General features: G+C 47.3%; 2 protein-coding genes across 3 annotated transcripts; both read right to left on the reverse strand.

Moving 5' to 3' along the window:
- Positions 1-696: 696 nt before the first annotated feature.
- On the reverse strand, positions 697-10864 carry LOC138661606 (zinc finger protein 3-like). The gene is made up of 8 exons (XM_069746425.1): positions 10814-10864; positions 7865-7970; positions 5877-6074; positions 5425-5533; positions 4905-4994; positions 4468-4554; positions 4136-4219; positions 697-1698 (listed from the first exon to the last, which is right to left on the reverse strand). Exons 2-8 carry the CDS (start codon positions 7925-7927, stop codon positions 1010-1012), a joined length of 1320 nt encoding a protein of 439 aa, XP_069602526.1. The 5' UTR covers positions 7928-7970; positions 10814-10864; the 3' UTR covers positions 697-1009.
- A 1860-nt stretch (positions 10865-12724) lies between these two features.
- LOC138661607 (histone-lysine N-methyltransferase PRDM9-like) lies at positions 12725-26797 on the reverse strand. 2 transcript variants are annotated; one of them, XM_069746428.1, is made up of 2 exons: positions 26732-26797; positions 12725-15734 (listed from the first exon to the last, which is right to left on the reverse strand). In XM_069746428.1, the coding sequence occupies exon 2, from the start codon at positions 15661-15663 to the stop codon at positions 14380-14382; it is 1284 nt and encodes a 427-aa protein (XP_069602529.1). In that variant the 5' UTR covers positions 15664-15734; positions 26732-26797; the 3' UTR covers positions 12725-14379. The 2 variants fall into 2 exon arrangements, with proteins under 2 accessions (XP_069602529.1, XP_069602528.1); XM_069746427.1 differs by having other exon boundaries at positions 12725-15737; positions 26732-26785.
- Between the last annotated feature and the right edge of the window lie 235 nt (positions 26798-27032).

Here is a 27032-nt window from a genome sequence, read left to right on the forward strand (position 1 = left end):
TTAGTCAAGCTCTTTCCGCCTGCTACTTATCCTCGACTATACTGCTACTCCCGGGTACCGACCCCTGGCTATTCCTGACCACGCTACCTGCCCGTGCAGCCGCGAGTGGTTGCAATACCGCTACTCCAAACCAGGTCAGTCCATAACAGTGTGGCAATCTAGAAGAAAAAATAATCTGAGAAATTATGCAAATATCCCTCTCCTTCCGGCTATGTTCCCACAGACTTAGACTTTTTTTTGGAGGCATTCAGAGAAACTGGCTAATTTTGGAACATTTACTTTTTTGGAGAGTTATTAGATCCATAAAGTTTTTTGGAATCTTCCCCCCCGCCTAAAGATTTTTCAGAGCATTTTGATTGGACGATGCCAAGTATGGAGCAGATTCCATGAGGAGCCGCTCTGAAGACGGGATATGCTATTTTTTTTTTTTCCCTTCCCCACCAGCCGTTTTGCAAAACCTTAAGCAGAAACATAAAATGCTCAAAAGATGGAATTTCTGACCATGAAGGGGTTTTTACACTGGAAGTGATGAGTCTTCCAAGAGCTTTTACACAATTTTTGAGGTGGATCAACTCCAAAAACCTTCCGTTTGCAGAGAACCTTGCATCACCGGGTCATTGTTTCCTGCCTGTGATCTACCTACTTGGGTAACTATTCCCGTTTACCCCACGTCCCCTCTCGATGATACAACACACGGTCATTTACCATTATTTTATTTTGTATCTTTGGAACAGAAACCGTGATTAACACTGAAAAAAAAAATCCAAAAGGAATCGAGACCCTTCTGAAAAAACATCAAGTAATTGTTGATGCATCCCAGAACCTTTGTGGCTTCTCCAGACCATTCAGCCGTGGACCACCAGGCTTCTGGTAGAGAAGATACCATACTACTGTCTAGTCTACTCATCGCCAGCTCTTCAAGGACCTCCAAGCAGAGCCATCATTACACAGAATTCCACATCGAGGCATCTCGTCCCCGCTCTCCCAACGAGCAGCCACCGTCGGTCCGCTAGGAGTTGACGTGGACTCTCCGTTTATGTTTGTTGAGAGCTGCGTTGTCCAGGAAACACTTCTCGCACTGGGGGCAGGCGAACGGCTTCTCTCCGGTGTGTGACATCTCGTGTCTCAGCATGGTGGCTTTACAGATAAACCCTCTCTCGCAATGTTTGCAGGTGTACGGCTTCTCCCCAGAATGCAATCGTTTGTGGACCACCAAGTTGGCGTTTTGGCAGTAACTCTTGCCGCACTCGTTGCACATGTAAGGTTTCTTCTCGGCGTGGATCCCGGAGTGCTTGACCACGCTCGATTGTCTAGTGAATCTTCTCCCGCAAACCGGACACGAGTACGGCTTCTCTTTGGTGTGGACTACCTTGTGGAGCACTAGATGGGAATGGTTCGTGAATTTCCGTCCACACTCCGCACAGGAGAACGGTCTCTCCCCGGTGTGGATCCGTAGGTGGGCTTCCACATGATTCCTGCAGGAAAACCTCTTTCCGCACGTAGGACATGGAAACGCCTTCTCCCCAAAGTGAAGTTTCAGGTGACGGCTGAGAGACGACTTGCTGGCGAATCTTTTTCTGCACAGTCCACATGGAGAAGTCTTCGCTCCTGACTTTGATTTTCGGCATCTTTTATCGGTAACTGTTAATTGGTAGATGATTTCTGATTTCACAGTCGGATCTTTGATGAAGTCATTATCTGGTAGAAAAAAAAAAAAAAACAAAGAGAGAAGAACGAACGGTTTATTCTCCGCCACCATCTGAATAATTATTTCGGAATGATGACAAAACGAGCCCTCTAGGTGGAAGGGACCCCGTTATTCATTGTGGAGGACCCAGCGTGTCCATGCATTACACAAATGGCAAATTTACTTCATGTGATGCTTAAAGGGATTGTCCACAACTTTGATATTGCTGGTCTATCCTCAGGATTGGCCGTAGATATCAGATAGGTAGGGGCAGACACCCAACACTCCCACCGATCAGCAGCCATCAGCTCCTCTGGTGACTGTGAACAAGGTACGGAGTAGTGTTCTGGCCGTTCTCAGGATCTGGAGGTCAACTTCTATTGAAGTCAATGGGAGGTGGACTGAAGGATCAGAGAACGGTCACGAGAAAGTGCGTAGAGCTGTGGTGAGATGGCACCATACACCAGAGGTGTCAAACTGCATTCCTCGAGGGCTGCAAACAGGTCATGTTTTCAGGATTTCCTTGCGTTGCACAGGTGATAATTTAATCACCTGCACAGAATGATTCCATCACCTGTGCAATACTAAGGAAATCCTGAAAACATGACCTGTTTGCAGCCCTCGAGGAATGCAGTTTGACACCTCTGCCATACACCATATACAGGTCCTTCTCAAAAAATTAGCATATAGTGTTAAATTTCATTGTTTACCATAATGTAATGATTACAATTAAATTTTCATATATTATAGATTCATTATCCACCAACTGAAATTTGTCAGGTCTTTTATTGTTTTAATACTGATGATTTTGGCATACAACTCCTGATAACCTAAAAAACCTGTCTCAATAAATTAGCATATCAAGAAAAGGTTCTCTAAACGACCTATTACCCTAATCTTCTGAATCAACTAATTAACTCTAAACACATGCAAAAGATACCTGAGGCTTTTATAAACTCCCTGCCTGGTTCATTACTCAAAACCCCCATCATGGGTAAGACTAGCGACCTGACAGATGTCAAGAAGGCCATCATTGACACCCTCAAGCAAGAGGGTAAGACCCAGAAAGAAATTTCTCAACAAATAGGCTGTTCCCAGAGTGCTGTATCAAGGCACCTCAATGGTAAGTCTGTTGGAAGGAAACAATGTGGCAGAAAACGCTGTACAACGAGAAGAGGAGACCGGACCCTGAGGAAGATTGTGGAGAAGGAGCGATTCCAGACCTTGGGGAACCTGAGGAAGCAGTGGACTGAGTCTGGTGTGGAAACATCCAGAGCCACCGTGCACAGGCGTGTGCAGGAAATGGGCTACAGGTGCCGCATTCCCCAGGTAAAGCCACTTTTGAACCATAAACAGCGGCAGAGGCGCCTGACCTGGGCTACAGAGAAGCAGCACTGGACTGTTGCTAAGTGGTCCCAAGTACTTTTTTCTGATGAAAGCAAATTTTGCATGTCATTCGGAAATCAAGGTGCCAGAGTCTGGAGGAAGACTGGGGAGAAGGAAATGCCAAAATGCCTGAAGTCCAGTGTCAAGTACCCACAGTCAGTGATGGTGTGGGGTGCCATGTCAGCTGCTGGTGTTGGTCCACTGTGTTTCATCAAGGGCAGGGTCAATGCAGCTAGCTATCAGGAGATTTTGGAGCACTTCATGCTTCCATCGGCTGAAATGCTTTATGGAGATGAAGATTTCATTTTTCAGCACGACCTGGCACCTGCTCACAGTGCCAAAACCACTGGTAAATGGTTTACTGACCATGGTATTACTGTGCTCAATTGGCCTGCCAACTCTCCTGACCTGAACCCCATAGAGAATCTGTGGGATATTGTGAAGAGAAAGTTGAGAGACGCAAGACCCAACACTCTGGATGAGCTTAAGGCCGCTATTGAAGCATCCTGGGCCTCCATAACATCTCAGCAGTGTCACAGGCTGATTGCCTCCATGCCACGCCGCATTGAAGCAGTCATTTCTGCCAAAGGATTCCCCACCAAGTATTGAGTGCATAACTGAACATTATTATTTGTTGGTTTTTTTGTTTGTTATTAAAAAACACTTTTATTTGATTGGATGGGTGAAATATGCTAATTTATTGAGACAGGTTTTTTGGGTTATCAGGAGTTGTATGCCAAAATCATCAGTATTAAAACAATAAAAGACCTGACAAATTTCAGTTGGTGGATAATGAATCTATAATATATGAAAGTTTAATTGTAATCATTACATTATGGTAAATAATGAAATGTAACACTATATGCTAATTTTTTGAGAAGGACCTGTATGTCTGGCCGGTGCTGCACACAGATTTTGGCACCAGATGTTGGACCCCAACTAATCGGATTCCATATTTAAATTTCCCCCGTGTGGTTGTAGGCAAAGTAAACAGAAGTGGCTGGTGGTGCAGGTCATCGGATACCTCCCATCTATATCCCACCCCAGATACAGATATTTTACCTAGTGCGGTCAGCCGAGCATTGAAGATGTCATCAGGCTTCTCAGAGATGTGACTTATGACAGAAGACAGACATGGAGGAGAACCTAAAGGGTCAAAACAGCAATGGTTACGTACAAGTTGCTCGTCCGTCTGACAACCATCTATCATTGCCCTAGAGGTGGCCATGGTCAGGCACCAAATCTCTCCAAGAATGACAGGATCAGGAAATTATAATCCAACGGCCCGATCCTCAACTCCCAACATCCGCCATCAGGACGAGTCGGGAGACCCCCATACACATTAGATGCCAGTGCTGCTAAACATCTCATGAGTACGACCCCCAATACTTAACCTGTTTGGATTCTGTCCGCTGCCTCATAGTCGCCATCTCCAGTCTCAGACTTCACACGACACGGGGGTAGACATGTCAGCTGGACTTCTAAAAATCAGAATGATGGAACATATCAGCGGAGCGGGTCTCCCGGGTCATAGGTATCCCTTCTAACTAAAAGGGTAGAAAAAAAAAAAGAAACAATTCAATACACCAAATAATGAATTTTTGAGGTCCACTGTTCACGTTCCTCACGCTTGGCCAGAAAGACGTCTCTCGCTCTGTAGGACCCGTCCTGTATTATAGGCCGTTGATATGAATGGGCACTGATGCATCAGGACGGGGCTCAGGAGATAGCCAAGGCGCCCAGGACTCCAGCCACAAAAGTGAAGGCTGGCCAGATCAGGCGACTTTCTCCTCAGCTCTAATCTTCCCCTTTTCTTGCTCTTCAGCCTTACCCTCATACTCTCTGGTGTCCGGCTCCTCTTTAATTTGACGCTGGGCCGAGACACTCTGCTCAATGTCCTGGTGGTTCATGGAAAGAAGTTCTGCAGGAGATGAAAGGGTAGTCTCAAAATCAAAACTCATCGCCCATTGATCTTTCTAGTCAAGTATGGTGGGCTGGGACCTCAAGGGATTACTAGACCCTGTGGTGTCGGTGAATGTGCCCTCCGCTCCATTTACTCCCTATGGGACTGACTGATAGCTAAGCGCTGCAATCTCCATCAGTCCTATAGACAATGAATCCTTAGAAACCCCCATGGGACCCCCGCAATCAGAAACGCATCACAAGAATAGATGATCCGTTTCAGATTTGGGACCATAAATTTTAACAGGTATTACTTGGTGACCATTTCTATACAGGTACATTGAGATGAAAAACTCCTTTAAGTAATATGTTCCTCATCAAGCCGTCTTAGAAGCTGGACCCTGGCTTCCACACCCGCAGGCTTCCGGACCCCACACCCGCAGGCCCACCTTTGGCTTCGCCCGGTCGCTTGTAGTCGTAATGCTCTCTGTGTCCTTCCAGATATTCCCATTCTTCCTTGGAGAAATATACCGCCACATCCTGACACTTTAAGGGCACCTGAAATGCAAGCAGAACGATGGGAACGGCTGTGAAGGGTTTTGCCCCGAGGGTACAGTACACGTTATCTGTGATCGCTGAAGGTCTGATTAATGGACTCCCATTGACGGCAAAAAAAAACAACAAAAAAAAAAAAAACAAGTAAGCTTTCCAAGAGGAGCAAAGGTTGAGTGGTTGAATGGTTGCTCCATTCATTCTTTACGAGACCACCAAACAAGGGTCAGACCCCCGGCAACCGATAAGGGATAGATGGAAATATTTGGTTCTTTTAGAGAAGGAGGCGTCCATCTTTGGACAATCATTTAAATGGCTTTTTAGAATCCTCTTGCCCCGATTTCCCCACCTCACATGTCAGCAGCCGGATCATCCGATTGGTCAGCTCCAGGATCTTCTTCCGATTTTGGTCCTCTATTCCTAGAAGGGTGAATGAGAGATCCGATGGCGTCGCCGCAGAGTCCGGGCCGTCGTCGTGAACGTCCGCCGTGCGGAGGCTGTAGACGCAGTCGTTTCCATCGACCTCTCTCTTCACAAGAATATAATCCTGGAGAGAGAGCGCGAGACACAGAACTACTGACCGACAATCTGTAGGGGGGCACAACAAGCGACCGGCGTTCATGGGAGACATGGATATAGGATACACACAGCAGGACGAAACCCGGCTGTGTACGGCACAGGAGATCGGGTGATCGCAGCTCCAAGTCCCCAAAGGGGACTATTCAATAAGGTAAAAAACAAACAAAAAAAAAAAAAAAACATACAAATCACCCCAGTTTTGCTCCATTTAAAAATAAATTCACATTTGTTATCGCTGCATTCAGAATCGCCCGATCTATCAAAATATAAAGTATCATTACCATCACCCGACCCCAGATCATTAAAAATGGAGACGCTACTGGTCTCCGAAAATGGCAACAAAAGCAAAAATGTTTTCATCATACACAATTTTGGATCTTTTTCATAACTCAAATAAAACTAAAAAAAATTCCTACACGTTTGGTATTTGCAAGCTGACCAGAGGAATGATAGTGCCGGGTCAGTTTTACCAGACAGTGAACATGGTAAATAAAAACCCAAAAATCGGTTGTGGGATTGCACTTTTTTGTTTTTTTGCAATTTCACAGTTTTTCAATGCACTTTATAGTAAAACCAATGGTGCCGTTCAAAAGTACAACTCGTTCCGCAAAAAACAAGCCCTCACATGGCCATATTGCCGGAAAAATAAAAAAAAGTTACGGCCCTGGGAAGGGGAGCGAAAAATGAAAAATCTCCAAGGGTTAAGAGGTTAAGAGTTCCTTCTCCGCCAATTCTGGAACAGTTTTTCTTAGTCTCCGTTCCAATGTTATTACCCCCGATAATAATTATGCAAATTTAGTGTTTAATTAACTTTATGTAAACCACTGTCAGCGAGCTAGCTCTGCCGGGAGCGTCAGTAACTCTTACCTTCCTTCTTCCGAGCTCTTCTCAGCTGATACGTGGTCTCAGAGATCAGCTGAGAGGATGTAAACTCTTCCAGCAGAATGAGCTCACCGATGGTTTCTCAGCCATCTCACTCTGCGGTCACCGATGGTTTCTCAGCCATCTCACTCTGCGGTCACCGATGGTTTCTCAGCCATCTCACTCTGCAATCACCGATGGTCTCTCAGCCATCTCACTCTGCGGTCACCGATGGTTTCTCAGTCATCTCACTCTGCGGTCACCGATGGTCTCTCAGTCATCTCACTGTGCAATCACCGATGGTTTCTCAGTCATCTCACTCTGCAATCACCGATGGTTTCTCAGCCATCTCACTCTGCGGTCACCGATGGTTTCTCAGCCATCTCACTCTGCGGTCACCGATGGTTTCTCAGCCATCTCACTCTGCGGTCACCGATGGTTTCTCAGTCATCTCACTCTGCAATCACCGATGGTCTCTCAGCCATCTCACTCTGCGGTCACCGATGGTCTCTCAGTCATCTCACTCTGCAATCACCGATGGTTTCTCAGTCATCTCACTCTGCAATCACCGATGGTTTCTCAGCCATCTCATGGTTTCTCAGTCATCTCACTCTGCAGTCACTGAAGGTTTCTCAGTCATCTCACTCTGCAATCACCGATGGTTTCTCAGCCATCTCACTCTGCGGTCACTGATGGTTTCTCAGTCATCTCACATTGCAGGCAGGTATATACAGGGCAGTACAGAAAGGTTTTTGATAAGATGCAAATTTTTTTTTTTATATATAATATATATATATATATATAAATACATGAATTTAAGAATGAATATAATCTCCCCCCCTTTGTCATACACAGTCAGAGGGGCCGAGCGATCCCGGGACGGTAATGGCTCCTCACCTCTGTAGTCAGGAGGCAGATAATCTCCAGGGAGTGGTTCAGTATGGCCTCCGCCTTCTCCATCGTCTCCTCATACACATGGATCCGTCTCCAAGCGTTCACCGCCCTGGAAAGAGAAAAGGACGAGTGTAGCTGTGGATGAGGGTCCGTCGTGGGCAGGTACAGGCCGGGGGGGGGGGGGGGGGGGGTCTTTCCTCATCCATCACACACCCATTCAATGCTGCAGCCAATCACTGGCCACACATTATCACCACTGACTGGCAGCAGCGGTAACATGAACGGCGGATTTAGGTATAGAAGGAGGTCGGGAACGGACATTGGGAACTTCATACTACAGCAAATAATCCATAGGATAAGGATGATCGCTGGGACCCCCATGATCCGGAGGTTGGGGTCTGTGGCCCGTTCTTAGCTCCACTCAGGAGAAAGCTGAGACCAGCGCTCTGCTATAGGGCCTCTGCCCACCGGCCTCCTGATAGAGAGGAGAACGGAGCCCCGAGGATCATCAACAGCAACAAAGGATCTGCTGAGATACAGGGCGGCTCAGCGCCTGGAACCCCGTCAGGAGGAAAACATTTATCAGTTTCACTTTTTTCTCTCTCTCATCCCTATGTTTTCATTTTTGCGTCCCCAGAAACATACAAGGGCTTGGTGGGTTTTTTGGTGGAGGAGTTGTAGTTGTCACTGATAATGTACTGAAAAAACAGGGAAAAATCCAAATAAGGTGAAATGGGGAAATAAGAAAAGACTAATTCACGGTATATAATACAATACTAATAAGAAATTCCTAAATATATAATAAAAACTATATACACTGCTCAAAAAATAAAAGAGAACACTACATTCCCACATCCTAGATATCACTGAATGAAATATTCCAGTTACAAATCTTTATTCACTACATAGTGGAATGTGTTGAGAACAGTAAAACATAATAATCAATGTAAATCAAAATTAATATTCCACGGAGGTCTGGATTTGGAATGATGCTCAAAATCAAAGTGGAAGATCAAATTACAGGCTGATCCAACTTCAGTGGAAATGCCTCGACAAGGAAATGATGCTCAGTAGTGTGTGTGGCCTCCACGTGCCTGTATGACCTCCCTACATTGCCTAAGTATGCTCCTGATGAGGCGGCAGTCTGTGGTGCAATGTGACGTTGGTGGATGGTGCGAGACATGATGTCCCAGATGTGTTCAATCGGATTCAGATCTGGGGAACGGGAGGGCCAGTCCATAGCTTCAATGACCATCTTGCAGGAACTGCTGACACACTCCAGCCACATGAGGTCTGGCATTGTCCTGCATTAGGAGGAACCCAGGGCCAACCGCACCAGCATATGGTCTCACAAGGGGTCTGAGGATATCATCTCGGTACCTAATGGCAGTCAGGCTACCTCTGGCGAGCACATGGAGGGCTGTGCGGCCCTCCAAAGAAATGCCACCCCACACCATTACTGACCCACTGCCAAACTGGTCATGCTGAAGGATGTTGCAGGCAGCAGATCGCTCTCCACGGTGTCTCCAGACTCTGTCACGTCTGTCACATGTGCTCAGTGTGAACCTGCTTTCATCTGTGAAGAGCACAGGGCACCAGTGGCGAATTTGCCAACCCTGGTGTTCTGTGGCAAATGCCAATCGTCCTGCACGGTGTGAGAACAACCCTCATATGTGGGCGTTGGGCACTCAGATCATCCTCATGGAGTTGGTTTCTAACCTTTTGTGCAGACACATGCACATATGTGGCCTGCTGGAGGTCATTTTACAGGACTCTGGCAGTGCTCCTCCTGTTCCTCCTTGCACAAAGGCTGAGGTAGCGGTCCTGCTGCTGGGTTGTTGCTCTCCTACAGCCCCCTCCACGTCTCCTCGTGTACTGGCCTGTCTCCTGGCAGCGCCTCCAGCGTCTGGACACTACGCTGACAGACACAGCAAACCTTGCCACAGCTCGCATTGATGTGCCATCCTGGATGAGCTGCACTACCTGAGCCACTTGTGTGGGTTGTAGAGTCCGTCTCATGCTACCACGAGTGTGAAAGCACAACCAACATTCAAAAGTGACCAAACATCAGCCAGAAAGCATTGGTACTGAGATGTGGTCTGTGGTCCCCACCTGCAGAACCACTCCTTTATTGAGGGGGTCTTGATAATTGCCAATAATTTCCATCTGTATCTATTCCATGTGAAATTGATTGTCAATCAGTGTTGCTTCCTAAGTGGACAGTTTGATTTCACAGAAGTTTGATTTACTTGGAGTTAGATTGTTATTTGTTCCCTTTATTTTGAGCAGTGCATTACTATGTTCGTAAATCACCTTATTTGGAATTTTTCTACACCCCCCTCCCCCAAAAAAAATAAAGAGATGAATCCCTAATTCCACCACGTTTATTTCTTTTGTTAGCCGGGCTTCTCTCCCGGTGTTGGACCCAGCACCGCGATCCTCCGGCCTCTGGACAAGGATATATAGATTTTTTCCGTGGAGTGTGATCTCACTGCGCCAGTTGTTGCCTAGTCTTGCAGCGCGCCCAAAGCTGCCGACCCGCAGAGAAATCCACACATACGTATGGAGGAGGAAGGAACAGAGAGGCCGCCGCCTTCATACATAGTTGTGGATATTTTATTATTTTTGTGGTAAAGTGGTCAGTGCGCTTCTCCCCCATACAGATGTCACACTGTAACTCTCCATGTAAAAAAAAAAACCCCAAAAAATAAATAAGTACACCCCATACACATATGCAAATTTGAAAGCGAGACCTTGCGAGTAGCAACCAATCAGCACCCTGACTCCGGTTGCTACGGGCAACAAGCCTATTTCTCAGCTCTCCCCATAGAGGAGGCGCACAGGAGCAGACACCAAGAGCATCAGTCCGCGTCGCCCCCCGGATATAACGCCACCATCGCGCCCTCCGCTCACAATAATAAACACTTCTCAGCCCAAGCACAACGCTCCTACCTTCTCCGACCATGTGAGTGGGCGGGCTTACCGACTCTCACACTCCTATTGGCCCTTTATTTATCGCTTCCGTAAAGCTTTCTGGGACTAGTAGTCGTTTCTTGATCATCCAACGTGCAATCACGTCCTCTCTTAAACTACAACTCCCGAAATTCACTGCGGGACGTCGGCGCCTTTAATTTCCGTCCTTTCATATAGACATGGGATATGTAGTTCCGCGCTGTGCACTGAGTATTAGGCTGTAGCGACAGCTGAACTACAATTCCCGGAGTTCTAAGCGGCTTCTTAGCTTTGATTGGCTGTTTTCTTCCGCCCAGTGCGAGTCGGGCCGTGTAGTTCTACGTCACTTATTGAACGCTTGATTGCAGCGGTGACAAAACTACGATTCCCAAGATTCCACAGTGGCAGTAGTAGAGCTTTGATTGGCTGCCGGTCGGGATAAGTAGCTCCGCGGCGGTGATAGACTGACTCAAAGCACTGGTGCTGACAGCTGTCCACATCCTCTCCGGTATCAGGACTTCTGCTTGCTGTCAGTGAATGGAAAGTTTTGCTCAACCCCAGTGGCTAAAAACATGGCCTGAAATACAACACATGTAACTAAGGGGCATTAGAGGGGTTGTCCACCCTTTATTAATGGGCCCAGAATAGTAAAACTACCAGCGCGGCGTAGACCCTCTATGAAAGCAAGGTATACGTATTGATGTGGCTGTTAATGATGGATAGTCCAAAAGTGGACAAGCCCTTTAAGCTTAAAGGGAATGTGCACCTTTGGAGGACATGTTTTATTTTTTTTGCTTACATGTATGCATTTGGGGCTAAAAACCATTTTTCCAATTGGCTTTCATTAACCCTTTTGCGCCATTTGGTTTTTACAGGCTCATTGCTTCCTGCACGTTCAACTTTGGCCATAAACCGGTGGAGAGAAGCTCAGAAAGAGACGGATATCAGCTTCCAGCCTTCCCATCGGAGCGAGCTCGCTGATGGAGGATCAGTTAACTCATCCTGCAGCCGGCAAAGAGGCCGAGGAAGGAAAACGGGGCAGTATTGTTAATGAAACCCAAATGCAAAACTACTTTTTAGGCCAAAATACACGGAATTAAGTAAGTTAAAAAAAACTCCTCAAAAGTGAACTTTTAGAATCGACAATTCCTTTAAACCAAATTTAAAGAGGTATTCCCCTAAACACGGCGACGGACTATTATTAGGCGGAGCCGTCACTGTACTAGTGGGGGCCTGACCCCTATCTCCATCCATCCTAATAGATCCATCCATTCTTCCTTAGTGTGGCCCCCGCAGCCCAGATGTCCACCAGGTGACAGCGTCTCCGGGAATTACTAATACCCAATACTGGCCCTTTAAAGACCCGCGTGACCTAAGATCTGAGGTCAAACCAAAAACTCCATTTGCAGACACGCGTTTCGGGGTTTGGCCGGGTGAGACGCCGATGGCAGGAGTCTAAGGGCTCCAATTTTGCCATCCACTGAAAATTTAGTTTTTCATGCTATTAAAAAAAGCAATAAAAATGTGAAAAACTGAGACCATGAGCCCCGATTCATTATTGCATTTGCACTTTTTCTTGTCCAATTTTTGGTGTCTTTTTGCCTGTTTTTTGTTTTTCATTTATGCCGCGTTCTTCTTTTATACTTTGCGTTTTTTTTTTTATATTTGTTTTTCTGATTTTTTTTTTTTTTTGCTAGATGTTTGTTTTTCCGCCAAATTTTTTTTTAATGTGAACTATCAATTACAACTTCTTTAAAAAAAAAAAAAAAGAAAAAAAAAAAAGGCAAAATGTTTTTCTGGGTCTCCCCTCCCCCTCATAATAATTTCATGCACGTCTAGATTTTTATTTTGCAACTTTTTTTTTTTTTTGGCAGAACATGTTAGAGAGGGAAAATAAAATATAAAAAAAAATCATTTTAGTTTTTTATTTAATGGAGAGAAGAATGTACAAAAAAGGGAAAGAGTTAATAAAAAAAAAAAAAGCACAAAGGATGAATCTGATGGTTTGTGTTTGCGAGGACGTACAGGTTGGATTTTTGCGTTTAGGCTAGTTTCACATTTGCGTTAAAGGCAGCGTTAAAAACGCATCCGCAGGTGGTGGAAAAAACGCATGTAAACGCGTACAAACGCTGCGTTTTTTAGATGCATGCGTTTTCGTATGCGGTAAAAAAACGCCGCGTTTTTACGTTTACATGCGTTTTTTTTTTTACCGCGTTTGCGTTTTTTTAAAAGCATGATGAGAAATTTCACAAGTGAAAACTCAAGATCCAGACACCGCCAATGGGACTATAGAGGGCGTGTGACATGACTCTGTGGACCAAAATATGGAAAAATTATAGCTCTCAAAATGTGGTAACGCAAAAAATATTTTTTGGAATAAAAAGCGTCTTTAGTGTGTGACGGCTGCCAATCATAAAAATCAACTAGAAAACCCGCTATAAATAGAAATGGCTATGGTTAGGATCCCTTTATCACCTTGATGGTGGGGGGTGGCTTATCAGTGTGTAGACTTGTTTTTCTCTATGGAAATGCATGCGTTAAAAAACGCAACCAAACGCATGTGCTTAAAAACGCATGCGTTTACATAGACAGCAATACGTTTTTTTGCGGCAAAAAAAGGCATGCTTTTTTTGCGGCAAAAAAAGCCTCTAGAAATTAAAACATGTTGCATTTCCGCAACAAAACGCAAGCATAGAAACGACGCATGCATCGTCAAACGCGGCAAAACGCATACAAAAAAACTGCATGCGTTTTTAATGTTAAATATAGGGAAAAAAACGCATGCTTTTTTTGCGTTAAAACGCAGCGGCAAAAAACGCAAATGTGAAACCAGCCTTAGAAGAATACTTGCCACATAACACTTACATGACATCTTCACAAGTTTGACACAACGGAGATTTTCCGGAAATCCGGAAAGTAGAAGCAAGGTTTTCTATTCACTCCAAGGCGTTTCGGCGACTTTCCCAAGGTAAAAACCCAAAATATTTATTCCTCCCTGAGTAAGGTGCTGAAACGTGTTGGTAAAATAAAAAAACCTTGCTTCTACTCTCCAGATCTCATCCTTTACGTGAGTGCAGCCGGCACATCGTGATATGTCCGCTTTGCCAAACTGCTATCTGGGCGATACTCTCCTCCAAGCTTCTGCAGGTGTTGTTTCCTTATACAGCCCCTACAGGTGCGTGTTACCATCTGGTCCCTTACCATGCTGCCCTATCTGTGAGGTTTTGTCCCATCCAGATCTTCCCATCTTCGAAAGTCTGAGATCCTTATGTCATTAAAGTAATGGCCTTACGTTTTTGTAGAGACCTTCAGTTTGTACGACCCAGGCTTCTGCAGGTGTTATTTCCTTTTACAACCCCTACAGGTGCGTTACCATCTGGTTCCTTATCATACTGCCCTATCTGTGAGGCTTTGTCCCATCCAGATCTTCCCATCTTTGAAAGTCTGAGATATGTCATCAAAATAACGGCCTGACGGTTTCCCAGACAGACCTTCAGCAAGTACAACCTGGTTTTAGAAAAGTCCGGAATCAAGAACAGTCTTGCCCCGCAGTCTGACGCTGGGCTTTACAATGAACCCTTTTGTGCACCATCAGTGAAAACCACAGAATGAAGCTTTTCCCACATTCGCACTGGTAAGGCTTTTCTCCAGTCCTCAAAGTGGACATCGCTGTCACCGTCCAGGTCATCGACGAGAAGCTCCTGCGTTTTGTGCGTTCTCTGGTGTCTGTACAGGTGAGACGAGCAGGTGTAACTTTTACCGCACTCACATTTATAAGGTTTCTCCAGATTACCGCCTCTAGCCCGAGAACTTGCAAAGACACCTTGGTGAGCCCTCTGATGCCGGTAGAGATGAGAACTAGACGTGTAGCTTTTCCCACACGTGCACACGTATGGTTTCACCCTCCCTTGGGTGTCCATCTCCATATCCTCCACAGAGTCACCTCCATGTTCATCTATCTGGACCTTCTGTAGGGTGTGAGTCTTCTGGTGTCGGGTCAGATGTGACCTCCTGCTGAACGCCCTTCCACAATCGCATATGTAAGTCTTGGCACTTTCGTTAGGTCCTTCTAAGTGAGATCTCTGATGTCTGTAGAGATGAGAGCTGCACGTGTAACGCTTCCCACAAGGGCAGATATAAGGCTTCAACAGACTTGCTTTACGGTCAGACTCAAGGTTGGCCAAGGAACCAACTTGACATGTCTTCTGATGTCTGTGGAGATGAGAAATGCTGGTGTAGCTCTTCCCACAGATGCATGGAAAAGATTTTCTACTTGAGACCTTCACTTCACCAGGTTCTCCGACACCACGATCACTACTCATCCCATTATTCCCTACGTGAGTCTTCTGGGGTCTGTAGAGATGTGAGCTGCTGGAGAAGCTTTTACCACACACAAAGGTGGACGACCTTGACTGTTGGTTTTGAGATTGCTTGGTATCTTTGGTCTCTTCGGGTTTTTCTTCTTGGTCACTTTTTTCTTCTTTTATAGTTTTCTGAAGTCCAGTCTTCATTGGCGTATGGCTCGGTTCAATTAACAAACCCTCGCGATTTTCTTCAGGATTATCGTCAGCTTTATCGAGTGCTGTTGACGGATCTTCTACGGTTTCATTGACAACACAACCGGAGCGTTCCTTCCTAATACAGTTTGTTCCACCACAAGTGAAATCTTTTTTAGTTTCGATAGACTCTCCATTATGGTCAGTCTTACAGAGGTTGTCCTCCTCGGGACACTTCCCACGACAAATGGTGGAGAATGCGGGCAATGAGGAATCATTGGGTTTCAACTTCTTTAATTCAGTCGATGTTCTTAGGGAAGTTTCTATGTAAGATCTTTTCCATGCTGTTTCCATGGGCTTCCTACTTATACAATCTTGCTCTTCTCCAACTTAGCAGAATCTCAAATAGACTGGATGATCAGGATCTGCTGGATAGGAGCACAAATATTCAAATTATCACCCCAACATTATGTTTTATAGTTATTCAAACAAGCCACTGCTTACATTTGTGCCTCTCCAAGATGCCAAGAGCAAATAAACAAATCAAGGAATATTCCTGTCACAAAAGCATATGCATGTCTTCTGGGAGGAAAATAGTTTATGCAATTGGGTGTCCTTACAAATTTTGCACCGTTTGGCTTTTCCAGACTCTTTGTTTATGCTGGCTGCAGAAGGAGTTAACTGAGAATCCCGAAAGTGAGCTCCTTCTGAGTTTATAACTCTACAACTCCTCCGTGTCGATTTATGACCACATCAAAGCTATATTTAACAGTTGAGCTCATAAATCAGATGAGGAACTCAGAAAAAGTCAGAAAAAAGAGTTCCAAACTTTCCCGTCAGAAGGAGCTCGCCGTCAGGTTCTCAATCCGCAGCAGACAACGCAATTCAGCGGCTGTGGAATTAAAAACTGTCCAATATTTTTTACGAAAACTAATTGCAAAAGTGGTTTTTAGCCCAAAACACATCTAGTGATCCCGAGAACGAGGCTCTTTAATGGAGTAATGACGGAGCATTTACGGCTGCTGCCATATCGAAAGTCGTCAGCTTCCTTAAAGTCTTAAACCATATTCACACAGTTGTTTTTTGCAAGCGGATCAGCTCTAAACTCCTCATAAAATGCTTGGAAATATCGTCCTACTTATGGGAAATTCATCACCATCCACTTCATGACTTTGGTAATTTTTTTTTTTTTTTCCTTTTGTCAGAGAAAATTTCAAATCCATGAGACATCTCACATATCACCCTCACATTGACACATATGGGACTAATAACTGAGATTGCTAAAAACTAAAGCAGGAGAAGTAGAAAGAGCTGAACACAACATCATTTGAAGCAGGGACCTCCTGCAGTGAGCAGGTAATTGCAGAGAAATGTTTTGAGGACAAGACAGGAAGCCGGAGATCTAATTACGCAGAAGCAGGGAAGTATCTTTCCTAAGGATAGTGCTTCCTCTTATCAAAGAAGCTTCTTAAGACTTTTTTGTCTATGATGTCCAAATATGAATATTGGGAGTTCTGCATCAATCCGATATTTATGGGATATAGATTTTCAGAGTCGTAGCAAGGGGACAAAAATAAAACATTCAATTACACATCACTGTATGGCCAGTAGAACCACTTAAACTCATCTGTCCGATAGATGATGCTATACATGTCATATACCATCTCTATCAAAAGGTAAAATCGAAGTGGGAAACATGATGACGATATCTACCGCCTGGGACCTCCAAGAGGGAAGATATCCCGAAAGTTGGGGATTTCATAAAATTCTGAAGGGCTGAGCACATCCCACAACCAGCCTTACATGAGTTCATCAAGGGAAGGTATGTGGGCGCCACTTTGATCCAGTAAAAAGCAAAATGTGGATTTGGTCATTTGTCAGTCCTGGCAGGTGCAGCTCGCTGTGGGTTTTGTCCATTTTCCTAAGAAGTACCTTCCTCCCCTAAGCTCGGAGCCATTTCGTTGACATCAGGTTTAGTAATTCTCTTTCATTATTCCTTTTCATTCTGTGTTTGTATATATTGTATTGTGTTGTTCCTATTTTGTATATTTTTATAAACCCAGCCTACCTTTCAGGATTCAATATATAAAAATTGAATAGCCCTGTTCCTCTTGCTCTGTAAACCGCACCCCTGAAGCAATATACTGACTGTAACGGGTGTCCAATCAGCCGGTATAAACGATTGGTGGTGGCAGCTGGTAGTTCCTTTTGTTATTATGAAGTTGGCAGTGACTGTACCGGGGTATACGCACTGTGCAAAAAAATAAAGGGAACACTTAAACAACACAATTTAATTCCAAGTCATTCACACTTCTGTGAAATCAACCTGTTCCGTTATGAAGCAACACTGATTGGGAATCCATGTCTCCTGCTGTTGTGCAAATGGAGCAGACAACAGGTAGAAATGATAAGCAATTAGCAAGACAACTCAAATAAAGGAGTGGTAGTGCAGGGGGTGACCACAGACCATTTCTCAGTTCTCATTCTTCTTGGCTATTTTGATCACTTCTGCATTTTGTCATTGCTCACCCCTAGAGGTACTGTACAGTAGCATGAGGCAGTGTCTAAAACCCACAGAAGTTGCTCAGGTAGTGCAGCTCATCCAGGATGGAACATCAATGCGGTCCATGGCAAAAAGGGTAGCTGTGTCTGTCAGCAGTTTCCAGTGCATGGAGCAGATACCAGGAGACAGGACAGTACACCAGCAGACGTGGAGGGGTCCGTAGGAGGGCAACAACCCAGCAGCAGGACCGCTACCTACTCCTTGGTGCAAGGAGGAACAGTGCCAGAGCCCTGCAAAATTACATCTAGAAGGCCACTAACATCCATGTGTCTGCTCAAACAGTCAGACACAGACTCCAGGAGGGCCCGACGTCCACAAGTGGGTGTTGTGATTACAGTCCAAAACCATGCAGGGCAATTGGCATTTGCTGGATTCGACTTTGGAGCCCTGTGATTTTCACGGATGACATCAGGTTCACACTGAGAACATGTGACAGACTTGAGAGTCTGGAGACGCCGTGGAGAACCTTCTGCTGCCAGCAACATCCTCCTGCATGACTGTTTTGGCAGTGGGTCAGAAATGGTGTTGGGAGGCCATTCTTTGGAGCAGGGCTGTGGAGACGGGAAAGCCAAACCTCCAACTACTCAATTTTCATTAAACCGACTCCAAGAAAATGGGCTCAGACTCCACAACTCCGACTCTACACCCCTGCTTTGGAGGGCAACATAGCCCTCCATGTGCTTGCCAGAGGTACCCTGACTGCCATTACGTACCGGGATGAGATCCTTAGACCCCTTGTGAGAGCAATATGCAGGTTTAATGCACCCGGGTTCCTTCTGATGCAGGACAATGCTCGGTCTCATGTGGCTGGAGTGTGGCAGCAGTTCCTGCACGATGAAGGCATTGAAGCTATGGACTGGCCAAACCGTTCCCAAGACCTGAATCCAATCGAGCACATCATGTCTCGCACCATCCACCAACGTCACGTCGCACCACAGACTGTCCAGCAGTTGACTGATGCTTTAATCCAAGTCTGGGAAAAGATCCCTCAAGAGAACATCCGTCTTCTCAGCGGGAGCATGCCCAGGTGTTGTAGGGAGGTCATACAGACACGTGGAGGCCACACACACTACTGAGCATCATTTCCTTGTCTTGATGCATTTCCACTGAAGTTTAGGTTTTATTGTTCTCAACACATTCCACTATGTAATGAATAAAGATTTACACCTGGAATATTTCATTCAGTGATATCTAGGATGTGGGATTTTAGTGTTCACGTTATTTTTTTGAGCAGTGTATATATATATATATATAATTGTCTAAGGGGTACTTCCGTCTGTTTGTCTGTAACTTCCGTAACGGAAATCCAGCGTCGCTGATTGGTCGCGCCCGACCGGCCGCGACCAATCAGCGATATTGGGGGGGGGGGGAAGTTAAACACCACTTCACTTTTTACTATAGATGCTGCCTATGCAGCATCAATAATAAAAACAAATGTTAAAAATATGGTATTAATAATAATAAAAAAACATTATATTCTCACCTTCCGGCATCCACGGCAGCCTTTCCTGCACCTGGCGACGCTCCGATCCCAAGAATGCATTGCGGCAATAACTTGAGATCACGTAGCGGTCTCGTGAGACCCCTACATGATCACAAGTTATTGCCGGAAGGCATTACTGGGAACGGAGCGTCGCGAGGAGCATCGCTAAACGCCTGGGCTGGATCCGGGGGCCGCCGGAAGGTGAGTATATAACTATTTTTTATTTTAATTGGTTTTTTAACAGGGATATGGTGCCCACACTGCTATATACTACGTGGGCTGTTATATACTACGTGGGCTGGGTTATATACTACGTGGACTTTGTGATATACTACGTGGGCTGTGTTATATACGGCGTGGCCTGTGTTATATACTACGTCGCTGTGCTATACACTACGTGGGCTGTGTTATATACTACGTCGCTGTGCTATACACTACGTGGGCTGTGGTATATACTACGTCGTACGTGGGCTGTGTTATATACTACGTCGCTGTGCTATATACTATGCGGGCTGTTATATACTGCGTGGGGTGTGTTATATACTACGTGGGCTATATTATATACTGCGTGGCCTGTGTTATATACTGCGTGGGCTGTGTTATACACTACGTCGCTGTGCTATATACTACGTGGCCGGTGTTATATACTGTGTGTGCTGTTATACAGTACGTCGCTGTGCTATATACTACGTGGGCTGTGTTATATACTGTGAGGCTATGCTATATACTACGTGGCTGAGCAATATACTACGTGGCTGTGCAACATACTACGTGGGCTGTGTTATATACTGCGTGGACTGTGCTATATACTACATACATATTCTAGAAAATCGGGCCACTATATATATATATATATATATATATATATATATATATATATATATACATACACACATATATATACAGTGGGGTAAAAAAGTAGTTAGTCAGTCAGCAATAGTGCAAGTTCCACCACTTAAAAAGATGAGAGGCGTCTGTAATTTACATCATAGGTAGACCTCAACTATGGGAGACAAACTGAGGGAAAAAAATCCAGAAAATCATATTGTCTGTTTTTTTATCATTTTATTTGCATATTATGGTGGAAAATAAGTATTTGGTCAGAAACAAACAATCAAGATTTCTGGCTCTCACAGACCTGTAACTTCTTCTTTAAGAGTCTCCTCTTTCCTCCACTCATTACCTGTAGTAATGGCACCTGTTTAAACTTGTTATCAGTATAAAAAGACACCTGTGCACACCCTCAAACAGTCTGACTCCAAACTCCACTATGGTGAAGACCAAAGAGCTGTCAAAGGACACCAGAAACAAAATTGTAGCCCTGCACCAGGCTGGGAAGACTGAATCTGCAATAGCCAACCAGCTTGGAGTGAAGAAATCAACAGTGGGAGCAATAATTAGAAAATGGAAGACATACAAGACCACTGATAATCTCCCTCGATCTGGGGCTCCACGCAAAATCCCACCCCGTGGGGTCAGAATGATCACAAGAACGGTGAGCAAAAATCCCAGAACCACGCGGGGGGACCTAGTGAATGAACTGCAGAGAGCTGGGACCAATGTAACAAGGCCTACCATAAGTAACACACTACGCCACCATGGACTCAGATCCTGCAGTGCCAGACATGTCCCACTGCTTAAGCCAGTACATGTCCGGGCCCGTCTGAAGTTTGCTAGAGAGCATTTGGATGATCCAGAGGAGTTTTGGGAGAATGTCCTATGGTCTGATGAAACCAAACTGGAACTGTTTGGTAGAAACACAACTTGTCGTGTTTGGAGGAAAAAGAATACTGAGTTGCATCCATCAAACACCATACCTACTGTAAAGCATGGTGGTGGAAACATCATGCTTTGGGGCTGTTTCTCTGCAAAGGGGCCAGGACGACTGATCCGGGTACATGAAAGAATGAATGGGGCCATGTATCGTGAGATTTTGAGTGCAAACTTCCTTCCATCAGCAAGGGCATTGAAGATGAAACGTGGCTGGGTCTTTCAACATGACAATGATCCAAAGCACACCGCCAGGGCAACGAAGGAGTGGCTTCGTAAGAAGCATTTCAAGGTCCTGGAGTGGCCTAGCCAGTCTCCAGATCTCAACCCTATAGAAAACCTTTGGAGGGAGTTGAAAGTCCGTGTTGCCAAGCGAAAAGCCAAAAATATCACTGCTCTAGAGGAGATCTGCATGGAGGAATGGGCCAACATACCAACAACAGTGTGTGGCAACCTTGTGAAGACTTACAGAAAACGTTTGACCTCTGTCATTGCCAACAAAGGATATATTACAAAGTATTGAGATGAAATTTTGTTTCTGACCAAATACTTATTTTCCACCATAATATGCAAATAAAATGTTAAAAAAACAGACAATGTGATTTTCTGGATTTTTTTTTCTCAGTTTGTCTCCCATAGTTGAGGTCTACCTATGATGTAAATTACAGACGCCTCTCATCTTTTTAAGTGGTGGAACTTGCACTATTGCTGACTGACTAAATACTTTTTTGCCCCACTGTATATATATATATATATATATATACACACACACACACACACACACACACACACACACACTACAGACCAAAAGTTTGGACACACCTCATTTAAAGATTTTTCTGTATTTTCATGACTATGAAAATTGTACATTCACACTGAAGGCATCAAAACTATGAATAAGCACATGTGGAATTATATACTTAACAAAAAAGTGTAAAACAACTGAAATTATGTCTTATATTCTAGGTTCTTCAAAGTAGTTGCTTTGATGACTGCTTTGCACACTCTTGGCATTCTCTTGATGAGCTTCAAGAGGTAGACACCGGGAATGGTTTTCACTTCACAGGTGTGCCCTGTCAGGTTTAATAAGTGGGATTTCTTGCCTTATAAATGGGGTTGGGACCATCAGTTGTGTTGTGCAGAAGTCTGGTGGATACACAGCTGATAGTCCTACTGAATAGACTGTTAGAATTTGTATTATGGCAAGAAAAAAGCAGCTAAGTAAAGAAAAACGAGTGGCCATCATTACTTTAAGAAATGAAGGCAGTTAGTCCGAAAAATTGGGAAAACTTTTAAAGTGTCCCCAAGTGCAGTTGCAAAAACCATGAAGCGCTACAAAGAAACTGGCTCACATGAGGACCACCCCAGGAAAGGAAGACCAAGAGTCACCTCTGCTTCTGAGGATTAGTTTATCCGAGTCACCAGCCTCAGAAATCGCAGATTAACAGCAGCTCAGATTAGAGACCAGGTCAATGCCACACAGAGTTCTAGCAGCAGACACATTTCTACAACAACTGTTAAGAGGAGACTTTGTGCAGCAGGTCTTCATGGTAAAATATCTGCTAGGATACCACTGGTAAGGACAGGCAACAAGCAGAAGAGACTTGTTTGGACTAAAGAACACAAGGAATGGACATTAGACCAGTGGAAATCTGTGCTTTGGTCTGATGAGTCCAAATTTGAGATCTTTGGCTCCAACCACCGTGTCTTTGTGCGACGCAGAGAAGGTGAACGGATGGACTCTACATGCCTGGTTCCCACCGTGAAGCATGGAGGAGGAGGTGTGATGGTGTGTGGGGGGGGGGGGGGGCTTTGCTGGTGACACTGTTGGGATTTATTCAAAATTGAAGGCATACTGAACCAGCATGGCTACCACAGCATCTTGCAGCGGCATGCTATTCCATCCGGTTTGCGTTTTGTTGGACCATCATTTATTTTTCAACAGGACAATGATCCGAAACACACCTCCAGGCTGTGTAAGGGCTATTTGACCAAGAAGGAGAGTGATGGGGTGCTACGCCAGATGACCTGGCCTTCACAGTCACCAGACCTGAACCCAATCGAGATGGTTTGGGGTGAGCTGGACCGCAGAGTGAAGGCAAAAGGGCCAACAAGGGCTAAGCATCTCTGGGAACTCCTACAAGATTGTTGGAAGACCATTCCCGGTGACTACCTCTTGAAGCTCATCAAGAGAATGCCAAGAGTGTGCAAAGCAGTCATCAAAGCAAAAGGTGGCTACTTTGAAGATCCTAGAATATAAGACATAATTTCAGTTGTTTCACACTTTTTTGTTAAGTATATAGTTCCACATGTGTTATTTCATAGTTTTGATGCCTTCAGTGTGAATGTAGAATTTTCTTAGTCAGGAAAATACAGAAAAATCTTTAAATGAGAAGGTGTGTCCAAACTTTTGATCTGTACTGCATATATATATATATATATTTACATATATTCCATAAGTTGGAATTGGAGGTATATATGCCATACGCTCACCGCGAGTTCCCCAATAACCAACCTAGTAGTGGAAGCAGTTGCGGCCCCGTCCATCACTCGCCAGTCATATGACGATTTGAGGCAGCGGAGTTGAGTTTCCCTGATAAACTGGTGGCAGTGGGGGGATCTGTGTGACCCCCGGCAGTGTGCAGTGGGTGCTGTGTGCGCTGTGTGTGGTGGGCGCCGTGTGTGGTGGGCGCTCTGTGTGGTGGGCGCTCTGTGTGGTGGGCGCTCTGTGTGGTGGGCGCTCTGTGTGGTGGGCGCTCTGTGTGGTGGGCGCTGTGTGTGGTGGGCGCTCTGTGTGTGGTGGGCGCTCTGTGTGGTGGGCGCTCTGTGTGGTGGGCGCTGTGTGTGGTGGGCGCTCTGTGTGGTGGGCGCTCTGTGTGGTGGGCGCTCTGTGTGGTGGGCGCTCTGTGTGGTGGGCGCTCTGTGTGGTGGGCGCTGTTTGGTGGGCGCTCTGTGTGGTGGGCGCTCTGTGTGGTGGGCGCTCTGTGTGGTGGGCGCTCTGTGTGGTGGGCGCTCTGTGTGGTGGGCGCTCTGTGTGGTGGGCGCTCTGTGTGGTGGGCGCTCTGTGTGGTGGGCGCTCTGTGTGGTGGGCGCTCTGTGTGGTGGGCGCTCTGTGTGGTGGGCGCTCTGTGTGTGGTGGGCGCTGTGTGTGGTGGGCGCTCTGTGTGGTGGGCGCTGTGTGTGGTGGGCGCTCTGTGTGGTGGGCGCTGTGTGTGGTGGGCGCTCTGTGTGTGGTGGGCGCTCTGTGTGGTGGGCGCTGTGTGTGGTGGGCGCTGTGTGTGGTGGGCGCTGTGTGGTGGGCGCTCTGTGTGGTGGGCGCTGTGTGTGGTGGGCGCTCTGTGTGGTGGGCGCTCTGTGTGGTGGGCGCTCTGTGTGTGGTGGGCGCTGTGTGGTGGGCGCTCTGTGTGGTGGGCGCTGTGTGTGGTGGGCGCTGTGTGTGGTGGGCGCTGTGTGTGGTGGGCGCTCTGTGTGGTGGGCGCTCTGTGTGTGGTGGGCGCTGTGTGGTGGGCGCTCTGTGTGGTGGGCGCTCTGTGTGTGGTGGGCGCTCTGTGTGGTGGGCGCTCTGTGTGGTGGGCGCTCTGTGTGTGGTGGGCGCTGTGTTTGGTGGGCGCTCTGTGTGGTGGGCGCTCTGTGTGGTGGGCGCTCTGTGTGGTGGGCGCTGTGTGTGGTGGGCGCTGTGTGTGGTGGGCGCTGTGTGTGGTGGGCGCTGTGTGTGGTGGGCGCTCTGTGTGTGGTGGGCGCTGTGTGGTGGGCGCTCTGTGTGGTGGGCGCTCTGTGTGGTGGGCGCTCTGTGTGTGGTGGGCGCTCTGTGTGGTGGGCGCTCTGTGTGGTGGGCGCTCTGTGTGTGGTGGGCGCTGTGTTTGGTGGGCGCTCTGTGTGGTGGGCGCTCTGTGTGGTGGGCGCTGTGTGTAGTGGGCGTTGTGTGTGGTGGGCGCTCTGTGTGTTGGGCGCTCTGTGTGGTGGGCGCTCTGTGTGGTGGGTGCTCTGTGTGGTGGGCGCTGTGTGTGGTGGGCGCTGTGTGTGGTGGGCGCTGTGTTTGGTGGGTGCTCTGTGTGTGGTGGGCGCTGTGTGTGGTGGGCGCTGTGTTTGGTGGGCGCTGTGTGTGGTGGGCGCTCTGTGTGTGGTGGGCGCTGTGTGTAGTGGGCGTTGTGTGTGGTGGGCGCTCTGTGTGTTGGGCGCTCTGTGTGGTGGGCGCTCTGTGTGGTGGGTGCTCTGTGTGGTGGGCGCTGTGTGTGGTGGGCGCTGTGTGTGGTGGGCGCTGTGTTTGGTGGGCGTTGTGTGTGGTGGGCGCTCTGTGTGGTGGGCGCTGTGTGTGGTGGGCGCTCTGTGTGGTGGGCGCTGTGTGTGGTGGGCGCTCTGTGTGGTGGGCGCTCTGTGTGGTGGGCGCTCTGTGTGGTGGGCGCTGTGTGTAGTGGGCGTTGTGTGTGGTGGGCGCTCTGTGTGTTGGGCGCTCTGTGTGGTGGGCGCTCTGTGTGGTGGGTGCTCTGTGTGGTGGGCGCTGTGTGTGGTGGGCGCTGTGTGTGGTGGGCGCTGTGTGTGGTGGGCGCTCTGTGTGTGGTGGGCGCTGTGTGGTGGGCGCTGTGTGTGGTGGGCGCTGTGTGTGGTGGGCGCTGTGTTTGGTGGGCGTTGTGTGTGGTGGGCGCTGTGTGTGGTGGGCGCTCTGTGTAGTGGGCGCTCTGTGTGGTGGGTGCTGTGTGTAGTGGGCGCTCTGTGTAGTGGGCGCTCTGTGTGTGGTGGGCGCTGTGTGCGGTGGGCGCTCTGTGTAGTGGGCGCTCTGTGTGTGGTGGGCGCTCTGTGTGGTGGGCGCTCTGTGCAGTGGGCGCTGTGTGTGGTGGGCGCTGTGTGCGGTGGGCGCTGTGTGCGGTGGGCGCTCTGTGTAGTGGGCGCTCTGTGTGTGGTGGGCGCTCTGTGTGGTGGGCGCTCTGTGTGGTGGGTGCTGTGTGTGGTGGGCGCTGTGTGCGGTGGGCGCTGTGTGCGGTGGGCGCTCTGTGTAGTGGGCGCTCTGTGTGTGGTGGGCGCTCTGTGTGGTGGGCGCTCTGTGTGGTGGGTGCTGTGTGCGGTGGGCGCTGTGTGCGGTGGGCGCTCTGTGTAGTGGGCGCTCTGTGTGTGGTGGGCGCTCTGTGTGGTGGGCGCTCTGTGTGGTGGGTGCTGTGTGTGGTGGGCGCCATGTGTAGTGGGCGCTGTGTGCAGCCACCTGGCGCACCAGAACCTCCACCACCATGGTGTCACCGTGTGCGGCGCTCTGTGACGGAGGATTCTCACATTTGGTGCAGCAGCCAATCACATTGCAGCGCTCGTTATTATCGCAGTGACCTGAGTGGTCGTATTTCTTTATGGTGGTCTTCAGCCCGCGCTGCTGGATTAATAATAAGCCGTCTCTATGCTCCAGTGTATACTACCTGCATACAGCTGGCGACTGTCGGAGCATGCTGGGAGTTGTAGTCCTGCATCAAGCAGCCAGACACAAGTCACTCTCCCCTGATTATCTGGCAATTCCTTATTGTAATGTGATCGGAGTGTGGGAAATCTGGCACTACAAGTCCCAGCATGGCCAGCCTGAGCTGTAATACCCCGGGGTCCCGCCTCGCACATGCCCCACCACTCACCAGCTTCTCCCAGCAGGGGATGTGCGCACTGCGCCGCCTAGTGCTTACAGTCGTAGTAGGTACCGGATTTCAGCCTAGCTGCCCTGTGATTGGCTACGTCTGCTCCAGTGACATCTCTCAGCCAATCAGAGTTCACGTAGACGCGCAGCTGCAGAGATGTGAGCCAATCACAGGGCTGCTTGTAAGATTGAAGTGATGCGCGCAATGTAGAGCAGGGAATGCATGCTGGGAGTTGTAGTTCTCGCTGTGGTGCTTGTGTACATGGCACCTGCTGCGCTATTATCCACTGTACATGAAAACC

This window comes from Ranitomeya imitator, chromosome 2 (genome assembly GCF_032444005.1).
Source record: "Ranitomeya imitator isolate aRanImi1 chromosome 2, aRanImi1.pri, whole genome shotgun sequence".
NCBI lineage: Eukaryota > Metazoa > Chordata > Amphibia > Anura > Dendrobatidae > Ranitomeya > Ranitomeya imitator.

Coding starts and splice junctions, on each gene's coding strand:
- LOC138661606 (XM_069746425.1), bottom strand. CDS start 7,927: ATGGAGAAGGCGGAGGCCATACTGAACCACTCCCTGGAGATTATCTGC. Junction 6,075..7,864: donor TCTGCCTCCTGACTACAGAG/GTGAGGAGCCAT, acceptor CTCTCTCTCCAG/GATTATATTCTTGTGAAGAG. Junction 4,555..4,904: donor GGACACCAGAGAGTATGAGG/GTAAGGCTGAAG, acceptor TCTGATTTTTAG/AAGTCCAGCTGACATGTCTA.
- LOC138661607 (XM_069746428.1), bottom strand. CDS start 15,663: ATGGAAACAGCATGGAAAAGATCTTACATAGAAACTTCCCTAAGAACA.